Raw genomic sequence first — 12055 nt, 5'->3', positions numbered from 1 at the left:
ACTGTGACAGGAGCAGAGGCGGGAGCTGTGGTGCGGCTGTGGGTGGAATTGGCACTGGTGGCAGGATAGTGGGAGTGGGGGGTAAAGAGGGGAGACATATGATGCATATCGCAAATGTCGTTTGCTGTCAGTTTCCGGTTGTTGCAGCAGCCATTTTGTTTATGCATGAACACGAAACGAATGCGACTGCAACTTCAGCAAAAAGAAATCAAAAGGAGGGAGGACCGAGCCGTGGTGTCACATTCAACCACCACCCCCCGCACAAGCGGAGGAGGAGGAGAGGCCACCTGGCCATTCCCTATGTGAAGGTGCCACGGAGCAGGACAAAGTTCAAGTGTAAACTAATTTCGGGCTTTGCACTTGGCTGCGCGCGACATTGAGCTATAATTTTTGGCTTACTCCAGGCCAATTTGGCGACACGTAAGTCCTTAAAGGAATAGGAGTACGAGATAATTACTGTGGTCAACACTTTGACAGCTTGGACTCCATAGAACCATCAAGCAGGAACCACTGCCCTTTGTGCATTAAGATAATCTTTGCAAATCGTATAGCATAGGAGGATGTCATCAAACAGCATCATCCAAATATAACAAAGCAAAATCAAGGCACTTCACTTGTATTCCTCCCCAAATCACACCAACTTGACTATCAATCGCCGGAAATTTCGATTACCAAAATTACCTTCACGATTGTCCATTGCAGGAGTCCCCTTTGTCCACTAGGATCATCCTACGCTGATGCATTAACTCGTATGGCTCTCCAAAATGTTGTCAATTGCAGGACAACAGAAGATTTGTGTTTGCGCTCTTGGTTGCCATACAGAACACACACAAAACAAGGACACACACTTGATCGGGTTGACATAAGTCACAATGACTGGCCACAATGTTTTTATGACGATTAGGAAGAGGTCCTTGAGAGCCACTCGACTTGATTCATCAGCATGACAAGTCACTTTATATGAAGAGAAGAATGCTGTGGACGTGGTAAAGACAATTCGATACCCAGTGGCCTATTGAGATACAAGAAAATATAAGCACAAGAAAGAAAAGATGATCCGTAAATACTAATCATTATGGTTATGTTATGGTTAATATATGAAACGGAGTAGATCTGTGAGGGAGGTCATCACACGTTGACTTACTGAACGAGTGCTGAAACTTTCAGAACGAAACGTGAAGATTAAGCAGCGTAGGGACTAAAAGCAAACGGCATTTAAATGTCATAAACGTACACACAATGTACTAAAGTAGGGATTGAAATTGCGTCTTTGGGTGAACTTGAGACAACCACAGCTGAGACTGCATCAGCCGGGGTTCAAGCAACCGCCATGGCAATGTCTAGACAATTTGTTTTCTTTCGGCTAACATTATCCTGCTCAGACAACAACGTCGTCATTAGCCAGTGCAGATCGTATGACGTGATATTTATTTCCATTTATGGCAGAAAGAAATGCTAAATTAGTGAAAGTCGGCGTCTCAGCTGCTCCCCCCACACTTTTACGCCAGTGGAGAGTGAAAATGGAGTTACCCAAGCACATGTGATGGGTGGGTAGGGAATTCTTGATGGGGTTGAAAGAGAATCCAAACCAATTATTTCTGTTTTTTTAAGCTTTACGCAAACATCGAACAGCAGGCAGAACTCGGTGAAAATTACACAGCAGCAGCCACGTCTTTTGTTTGAAATAAAAAAGGGGAATTTAAACGAATAACAAATAAAAGGGAAAGCAATGTGAGTGGAAATACATTTTTGTAATTAAAATGCAGCAAAAAGAAAAGAAAAGATTGCCGCACATAAACCGCAAACTATGTACATAAATATGTATATACATATGTAAATATGTAAATATGTATGTATGTATGTGGTATTTATGTTTGGCTATGCATGAACTCTTGCATGTAAAATAATATGAGTGTGCAAAAAATGAGCGAAATAAATGGCATAATTGTCAATGAGGGCAGTGATGTACCCGCAAAAGTGAATGTTAACTTTTAATAAAAACGAAGACACAACTTGAATGTCATTTACTCGTATGTATGTATGTACATATGTATGTATAAAAATTAATTCCCAATAAGCGTCATATAATACTGGAGACCATTTCAGTGCCGATATTTTTTCGTTGCACAGCAGTCACAGGTGCTCATGTTCAGCTCAAACACTGTGTTAAAACCATAAAATAAAACGAAAATAAAAATCAAAATTTAATTACTCTTCGGTCAAGAATCCTTTGAAATTGGCGGCTTGATTCTCTCCCTTTTTTTGGAATTCGTATTACAATTTATAAATAAGTTTTCATAGATGCATGTTTGTGACATGAATTAAATCTTGATACGAAAATCGATGCACATATGGACCTGCCTTGCCTTTACGGATCTCCCTGCCTTTGCTAAGGGCTTTTGTTTTTCTCTCTCATAGCAACAACAGCAATTGCTGTGTGCTTAAGACTAGGCCGAGGAAACAACTACATTAATAACAATCAACTTGTGGATGTAGGTTGTGCCCAACAATAACAACATATGGAAGTCTATTCAAATGAAAACAACAAGAAGAAGTACATGTGTACATACAACAAATACATTAACTCACACACACAGTATTACACGTTTTACACTCCATTGTGCTGCTATATTGATGTAGATTTCTGCCAGCTTTCAGTCATAAAAAATTAGAATTTAGGAGCAACTTCTTGCATTTTTCCCCCTTTCTTATTTGGTTAATCAACTTATTTTCAGGTAATGTGGAAAAGATAACGCAAAAGCCGCGGAAAATGACAGAAATTAAAGATGAATTAAAGATAAAAGAACAGCAAATGGTCAAAGAAACTCCTCGGAACGAGTGTGACATTCGATTCCACTTTAAATTGGATCAACATTGGGCTGCGCTTGCTCCAGAAGTGATGGGTTTTTGGCTGCCAGCTGGTGATAGCAAGGATGAGAGGGCGTGAGTCTTGGCTCTACATCGACGTCTGGCCCTATATCCAGGTCCATAGATGTTTCGGAGTGCAGTTTCTCAGCTAGAATTTGTTCAATACTCTTTTGCACCTCAGAGTTGCTTTCAGCGGGTAGACACTCCTCGGCCTCGCAGCTCGAGACCAGCAAATCGGAGAAATGTTCGCTCTCGATGGACTCCGTTGAGGTGGAGAACTCCTCTGCTATGAGGCGACGTGCCAGCTGCACCGATTGAAACTCAGTGTAGTGCATGGAGCGGCGACGCTCAAACTCCAGACGCTGCACCCGCTCCTGGAGTGTCTCCGACAATATATGCTCGTCATCAGACGAATCCTCATCGGTGTCTATGTTGAAATCATATTGATTGCGATCCGATACCTTCTTCAGCTCTTGCGTCAAACTAGCCACGGATATATTGAAAGAGGTGCCAACCGGCTTCGGAGGGTTTGCGACTTGAACTTCCGGACGCTGCGTTGTATGCATCAGACTTATCTCGTCAAATGAGGCTGACTTTACGGGTCGAAGGTTTAGAACGCTGTTGTTCTTCAGGATGCCTCGAAGCTTCGGCGCCTTCATGGTAAGCGATTGGATCGTTTTTTTCTTATTTTTCAAAATATAATAACTTTAAGTGTAATTTTTATGTATGTTAATCAGTTTACAGATCGACGACTGAGATTGTTTTTCCACTGAAAAGAATTGGCCCAGGGCCAACTTTGTTTTCGATTATGGATACGATTTGGGATTCCATAATTTGATGTCAAGTTTCGTTTTGGGACATGATTTCTGCGCCGAAACGCGGGTTAAGTGTCTGACCTTTGCCCCGGAGTTGACATCGACGAAGGAGCGAGGGCCCAAGGAATTTGTTTGCCAGCCAATTTCGATTGTGTCAGAGGAGTGTTATTTATTGGGCCGCAGGCATCATTGTCTAGCCACCGATCCGATGGAACGATGCAAATAAATATGCGACTGGCGTTTCAATAGCGCCAGCATAAATTGTCAAATCGACAATCGAGATTTCGGCTTACAGATATGTATATCTGGAATGGCATTTAATTGGATTCGAAAGTTTTCTTCAAAACCCAAAATTGAGCTGTTGAAACGTGACATTGTGGCAACCACAAAATGGTAACCGCAACCAAATCGCGCCATTTTACACCAATATACATACATATTTACTTGTACATATAAACTACTACATATTGTACATGTATAATTAAACTGTATTTTGGCATTTGGCTTGGATAACAGTTCGCTTTTTGGGCACCATTTGACCCACATTCAAAGACGGCATCGGCATCTCTGCGTGGTCGAAGGAAAAGGCAAGGCTGCATTGAAATAAAATGTTTATTTTGCATTTCATGCCAACGGAGAGCGCTAAAATTATTTACGCAGCATCAGGCGTGTCATTTGCATGCGCCACGCCCCGTCTCCTCAAACCAGTTGTTGGTCGAGAGCTCATGGACAGCGGGAGAGAGCAGCGAGAGGAGCCACCCAATGAAACCCACAAAAATACTAAAATACGCTAAAAGTATTTACATTTGACTCGGAAAAATTATACATTTCCGTGCAAATAAAAACCAAAGCACGAGCATCTCGACCAAAAGAGATGCGGGAGAGAGGAGAGCATCAAGGAGATGCCCCGGAAATAAAACCAGAATCAGAACCAGAAAGCAGATTAGGGATTCGAGAACACCTCGACGAAGTTGAGATGCTCTGGGGTTGACAAATCTAAGGAAATTATTTATGAAATGCAAAAACATAAAGGAAAAGATAGAAAATCTCGGGACAATGCAGTCTTATGATGTAACTCTTTTTATTGATATTCTTACAGATGAAAGAGATACTCGTAGATTTTTAGCTGCAATCTTAAATCTCCTTCAACTTCTGATCAGCGGACTACTCCTTGAAAGGGAAGAGTGGAAAAAAGCGCGTTGGCAAAGAGGAAAAAGCTTCAAATCCGCAAACAAACACTGTGACAGCTGAAATGCGGGGCGGGGACACCAGCAGGAGGTGGGTCGAGGATGTTTCTGGCCGGGAAGGGCCACGAGGAAGAGTGGGGTGGAGGCGGAAAAGCATCACCCGGCTGAATGAAATGTACTCTCTATTGACATTTGATTCGGCGAGAGGCAAAGAAATAAAAAAAAACATATCTGTAGCTGTATCTGTAGCTGTGTGTGGTGCCACCACCAGTTAGCCTTCATTTTGAAGGAGGCTTGGGCTTGGGGATCCCCCCCGTGCTCCCTCCACGCTGCCAGCACTTTGTGGGACAAAGCCTCGCTCAGATTTCGCTGAAGGAAAATTCGCTTCGTTCCGTTTTCGTTTCATTGTTTGTTTGTTGGTTGTTGGTTTCGTTTCGTTTCGTTTCGTTTCGCTTCGTTCCGATCCGTTTTCGCTTTTGTTTGTTTGCCTGTGGATTGTGTTTCCTGTAACAATTTTCCACCCATTTTCCAAAAAAATGTGGCCCATCTCTGGTGGCCATGGCCCTGGTGCTGCCCTGTCGTCTTGACGCATAAATTTGCCTTAATTTGTTGCAAAATAATTTCATTCATTTACGTGCTGCCATTTACATGGCCCAAGCCGAAAGCCCGTTGATAACTTATTTAAGCGCTTTTCCCACATACACGCACAAACACACACACACACACACACACACGCAGAAAGGAAAAACAAAATTTGAACAAAATAAATTATCAAACTGTCACATTGACGTATCGCCCAAGTGAGACAACCAGAGACACACGCAGCGGGCGAGAGATGGAATGGGAGCCAGAGACAGGCACCCAGGCAATCTCCTGGCCTGTCCTGGACTGGCCTGGCCTGAGCCCGGGGACCATAATCTAGAGCATCATGTTGCTCGTTTAAAGGATGTCAAAGGTTGGCCATATATCAGCAAAAGGCATCAAACGCAGAGTCGAGGCTTCAGCTTCAGCCCGTTAACAATTTCATGTAACAAATTCTTTGTGCCTTCTGCCGGACATGGATACACACGGATGGAGTGGTTGTGGATGTGGAAATGGAAGTGGAAGTGGGTGGCCTGAAGTGGATTGTGGATTGGAGTGTAGCGGAGTTGAACATGGACATTCGAGCTGTTTCAGATTTCCAATAAATATGCCTAGGGTGGTCCACTGCTACTGCTACTGCTACTGCCACTGCTCCTGGTATTGGTTGATGTTGCTGTCGTTGTTGTAGTTGTTCTGTTTCCCGATCTCTCCCAGCTCTTCTGGCTCTGTAGTCGTATTCCCTACCCACTGTCGCTTATTTGACATCCTGACAGTTTCGACAGTTTGCTTCTCGTTTCACTCCACGACAAAGTGCGTAAGGCGGAGGACGTGGGACGCAGAAAGAGCTACACCAGAGCTTTGTTTATTTATATGGTTGGGATCTCCCCCTCTCTCTCTCTCTCCGGCTCCCTTCCCTGGATGTGTACCTTCCTGCGGTTGATTCTGTAAACGTTGCTTTGTTGCGGACAGAACACACACACACCCAGACACTCGTGCTCGCACCGAAGGAAAACCTGCAGAAAAATATCCATCGACAGTGCGGTTCGAAGGTGTAGCGCAGCATGTGACAACTCTCCCGATACATTGAGCCCCAGCTAAACCAACCCAACTCCCAGCTCCGACAGAGTGTGTATTTATGAAGCCACTGTTAGCCACTAACAAGCGGCCAAAATCTGTCGCCAGCAATGGTGGGAATTGGTTCCAGAGCACGGGGGAAAAAGTAGCACACGACCACAGGGTAAGCCATCAACTTATTCTGCCGAATGGATTTGTTGGAGTACCTTTGATGTGGAAACTTTAACACTACCAGTAGTTATCTATCTATCTCCAGTCTACTATAGTATAACTGTGCACTTCTTGTATGCTTTAAGAAGCGATTTCAAATTGCTTCTTGCGTCGATTTATCGCTTCCCGTTGCCATCAGTGTCGACTCTACAGTCGATAAATTCTCTCCCCGCCAGCAAATTAGCGCTCAGCCCGCTCTAGACTCCCAATCAGTGGCTCGCTTTCTGTGTGGACCGTGCAGGTGGTCGCATCCTCGGAAAATTTGTCCCTTCCAAACGATTTTCCACTGCATTGCAACCTGAACGCCGACCTGTTCGGTTGACATTTCTCATTGGACTGTTACTTCGGCGTGGATTCCAGTGGCACGCTCTCTACCGCTTTTCCATGCGACGAAGTTTGATGAGGCGAGGCAATGATGATGGGTGGCTTGTTGGGTCGCTTGTCTGGGGTGGACCTGGGCTACAAGTGAAATGTGATAACACTTTGCACAGTTCCAATTCGAGTTGCAGTAGAGGTTCGGATTCGGATTCGGGTTCGCATTGTCATACATATTTTCAGTTCAGTTTTTGTTTGCAATTATGCGGCAGCTGGAAGCTGCTTTTGTTTCCCAGCAGTGCAGAGAGAGAGAAGACTCCGATGCACGTGCTGTGTCTCTTTCTGCACTGTGTGTGTGTGTGTGTGTGTGAGTGTGTCTCCAACCCATCTCTTGTCGGTTGTGAGTCCTGTATTGTTGATTTTGTCCGATTCCGCTGCAGGCCAACGGATGCTATGGACACACACAAGACAAACGAACGAACGGACAGACAGACAGAAAGTTGTTTGCTTCATTGGCTGCCACAAAATATCAACAAGCATTTTGTTTATTTTCTCAACAACAACGACCATTAGAGCTGGCGCTGGTGGGAGAAGGTGGCGGGGTGCACGCGTACGTACGACGAAGAGTACGAGATGTTTCTGGCTTTTTTAAGTGCATGTTGTTTTAGCGTTTGTGACATGCAACCGAACGGAGGATGAGGAATTGAAATTGCTGTGGGTGGGCTGGGTCGCTTCGGGTCGTTTCGGGTCGGGTCTGGGGTATGGATTGGGTTGTTTTTAGCCCGAAATTTATGCAACTGCAACAACAGTAATCCATTGTTTAGCCACTGAAGTGTTTGGTAGGCCACGAGAGCCCCCTGGCTCCCAGCCAAAGTGAAGAGTGAAAACGGTCCAGCAATCGGTTAAGTGAATAATTTCCAACTAATCGGACAAACTTAGATGTGTATTTGACTGTTGATTACGTGGCTTAAACTGTTATTTATTCTCCAAAGAGTGGAACGAGCAAGCTCAATATAACGTTAAATTCTTTTCTTACAACATTTATGTTTGGTTTTTACCTTTTTTGCTCAAGTGGAGCTTGCCTCAAGTGGAAATTGTAAGTGTGTCTGGCTATTAGCTCTTGACATGAAGTTGAATATGGTTTGAAGTTGTAAATAGTTGCTATGGTGTTTTGGCAATGGTTTTTGTGTTTAAGTCTTCGAAGAAAGTTGCATGCCTGGCCAGCTAGTCGTCGGCAATATCCTGCTGCGTTTAATGGCCCAAAGGAGTAAGAGTTTGAACTTAAGTGCAGCATCGTTAAGAGAAAGTCTCTTAGGGTCATTGATGATCGATTTACTACCGATATGTGATTTGATTTCTGATTGGTGTCAGAGAATACTTGGAATAGATGCCAGTAGAATTATATTTCTTTCCTGCATCGCTCCTCACTATTTTTGGATGGTAAAATCATTCTCACAGAATCAAAAATCTACCGAATGGACATTCTATTTTCGAATTTAAACACCTGAAATACCGAGAATAGTTTCCGCTTAAAAATATGACAGCAGACAGCTGTGAAAGTATCCGAATATTCTTTGCACTTGAAGATCCACGTACCACATCTGAGACCCTGCCCCTCTCTGTGCGAGTATCTGCATGTGTACGGAATTCAACCCCAAAAGCCAACGTCTTGTTTTGAAAGTATTGTATGCAGATGACATTTCCTATTCCACACACACACACACATGTCACACACTCACACACATTTATGATAAATGCAAAGTTTTGTGGGTAAATTTATGCAGCTGTGACTTTGCACAGTCAGAGCTCTTGTTCCCTGTTCTCCGATCAATGCCAGGGCCGTGGGCCATGTCAACGAACCAACGAGCGGAGCGCAGCGATATGGACGGAAGGCAGATACCATATACTCGCAGTACGAGATACGGTTATGTGTATGGAGTAGCTGCGGCCATGACTGCAATTTAAATATTGCATGTGCTTCGATAGGACAATCCGTGACCACGAGGACCAGGAGAGTTCCAGCGCCAGAAAACGGACACGGATATGAGGCACGGAGCTCGGAGCTCGGAGCACGGAGCACGGAGCACGCTTCGGGGGCCACATATGCGAGTGCCGCCGACACATATTAAGCATAAAATTGTGTGCCAAACAAAGTAACGATAAATTGGACTATGTATGTATGCAAAAGTAAGCAGAGCCTGCAGTCGGAGATGGCGATGGAGATGGAGCTGAGGCAGCCGGCAATCCCATTCAGAAAAGAGGGGCGTATTTGGCAGGAAGCGTCGCATTATAATTTATGCACATGCAAGCCACGGAGTCTGGTCGGGCCGGCCTGTGTCGGCTCGGATCAGGTCTGCGCTGGCTCTGGTTCTGGCCCGGGGTTCGCTTGGGTCTGCCACTTAATCCGCGTTTAATAACACGAAACCAGAGTTGCACAGCCCCAGTCCTGATGTGCGATATGAGTTGGGATATTGTGGTCTGGGAACCTCCACTGCAGACGCTTCATGTCGATAACAATTGCTTTAAGCAACTTTATGGGCTTCTTCGGGGCTTACAAATTGGTGGAAACATTTTTCTATACATGTTTTATAAGTGCAAACAATTCAGGCATTTTTTTGCATATTAATGGGAGTACTTAAAAGTGTTAAAGAAGGATTAAAGGCATAATTAAGTGGAATACCTTTGTGAGTGATCGGAATATTGGGCATTTCTTACATGGAAATAAAAAAAGAAAACTTTTCCAAAGGATTTTAAAGCATCTCTAAGGAATGAGTTGAAAAATCCGTGATTCCATTTGGCCAATTAAACCAATAAACTGCCAAAGAAATCTGCCAAAAAATCTTTAATTCTCAACACCGAAACCGAGTGAAATATTTCGTTGAATGAATGTGAGTGCACGATGTATGCGTGCCCCCTAGGGGTCAAAGGGTGAGAATGTTTAACCAAAGGCATTTTTATCAGCCGAGGTCTTAACACGCATATACGAATATGCCAGACAACATATACAACGGCACACACACATGTACACTCACGCACACACAGAGACATAAACAAGTCAAGGCTTCGGTTTGTGTGTGTGTGGGGTGATTTCGAGGCTGGGGCTTCGTCTGCGGGTTAAAAGCGAAACCTTATCGAAAACGTTTAAACGCACGCAAATTCCACGTGGGCAAGATAAAACATGCATAAGCCAGGGTTTGGGGTGGTGGCTGGCAATGGGGAGGTTCCACAGCAGAGGGTGTGAGTGGATGGAGGCCTTTTGTGTGTCGACTCCCCGTCTGCGTGTGTTTGTGTGTGTGTGAAAAATATGCCAATGTTAAATATTTGTCGCATGCTGCCGCTGTGGCCCCCTGGTTTTGTGTCGCCCAGATAAAGCGTTAACTACACACACAGATACGCATACGCACAGAAAGAGAAGGGACACACACACGCACAGTTGAACATACCAAAAGAGATCCTTACGCAGAGAGAGGCACAGACCACCACCACAGAGAGACAGAGAGAGGGAGAGAGAGAGAGAGAGAAAGCGGGACGCTGGTATGTGTAATCTTTTGCGTGCTTTACGCATTACCCAAAAGCCTACGCTGGATGCCTTTGTCCTTCCCCCCATGGCACCCCATGCCATACCTCGACGCAGGACACCGTTGCAGGACACTTTGAATTATTCATTTACACACTGTTGTGTTTCTTGTTGCGCTTCTTTTCGTACCCTGTGATCAAATAGGGGAAAAGTAGGTTGAAAATGGATGGAATAGGATTTAAGGCACAGAGTAGAATTTGTTCGGATTTTAACAGAAGAGCACACGATAATTTACAGAGCAATCGAATGAATAATAGCTTTGAATATTTGATAATTAATTTTATAATTTAAATATTTATTTGCTGGATTTTTCTATGACAAACACCACCATAATGTGCAATAGGTACCTCATAGTCGTGCCCTTCTCCTAAGGCATTCTTACTTGTTTTATAGACGCAAGCCAAGGGACAGTTGACCCAACAGGGGATGCCTAGAGGCCCAACTGGTGTGTGTGTGTGTGTGTGGCACTAGGAGGTGCTAGGTGGATAGGGTGACCAGGGGCTGAGCTCTGCGTAAGGTCTCACCCTCGTCCCAGTAGGCGTGTTTGTAGCAACAACTGTATTTACTTTTTATCGCTGATAAAGCGCATAATTTATTGCTGGTTCGAAAAATTTAAATGCCCACGAGAGTGTCCAATGGGGAGACAAAGCGTTAAGGAATTTTACCCCAACTCAAGTCATGGTTTTTTATATCTGCCATCCTCCGAAGGGCGGTGTGTCCGTCCAGGTCGCTTGATCTTCAGAGCTATGCCAATTATTTCCAACAGAGAGCTTAGGGTGAAAACAATTTAATATGCCTCCAATTAATTGTTAATTTTCATAATTAAGTGACTTTTTTTAGCATTGTAAATTAATGAAATGAACATATTTTTCGCAACAGAAAAAATGGAAAGACTAACAGAAAAACAAAGCAAAAAGCGCATTCCTCATTTCTCACAAAAAGTGACCTAATTAACAGAAATATTTCACAGAGAAAAAAACACAACGAAACGCAAAAGTTTATTTTAAAGTATGGAAAAGCAAAGTGAAGAGAAAAAATATTCAACAATGGAAATTAAATCACTTTTAATCCAAGGATAAACTTACTCATATTAAATGACAACAAAAATGAATAGCTTCAAAAAAACCAGTAATTTCCTGACCAAACACAGAGCCAAACAAGGAGATTATGATAAGAATCCAACTACAGATGAGTTTTGATATAAATTTCATTGACTTTAATTAGCAATTGGCTATATAGACTTGTCAACGAGTTATTGTTAAACACAAGTAAAGTCCTTGATCATCAAATAAAATGAACTGAGAAACATAATAGTACCACAAAAATAAAAATTTTGAAGTACTACCTTTTATAAATAATGCTAAAAGCAAATTCCTTGTCCCATTTCGAAATTGCATCCAACTTCAAACTTGTTTCAAATGTTTTCA

At 43.4% G+C, this 12055-nt stretch overlaps 1 protein-coding gene across 1 annotated transcript; it reads right to left on the bottom strand.

Annotated features, from left to right (window-relative positions):
• Positions 1–2759: 2759 nt before the first annotated feature.
• LOC117900782 lies at positions 2760–3563 on the bottom strand. The gene has a single exon (XM_034811263.1). The coding sequence runs from the start codon at positions 3525–3527 to the stop codon at positions 2859–2861; it is 669 nt and encodes a 222-aa protein (XP_034667154.1). The 5' UTR covers positions 3528–3563; the 3' UTR covers positions 2760–2858.
• Between the last annotated feature and the right edge of the window lie 8492 nt (positions 3564–12055).

The sequence above is a fragment of the Drosophila subobscura genome, chromosome U (genome assembly GCF_008121235.1).
Source record: "Drosophila subobscura isolate 14011-0131.10 chromosome U, UCBerk_Dsub_1.0, whole genome shotgun sequence".
NCBI lineage: Eukaryota > Metazoa > Arthropoda > Insecta > Diptera > Drosophilidae > Drosophila > Drosophila subobscura.
The sequence above is the reverse complement of the archived record's forward strand: the minus strand, read 5'-3'. Positions and strand labels throughout refer to the sequence as shown.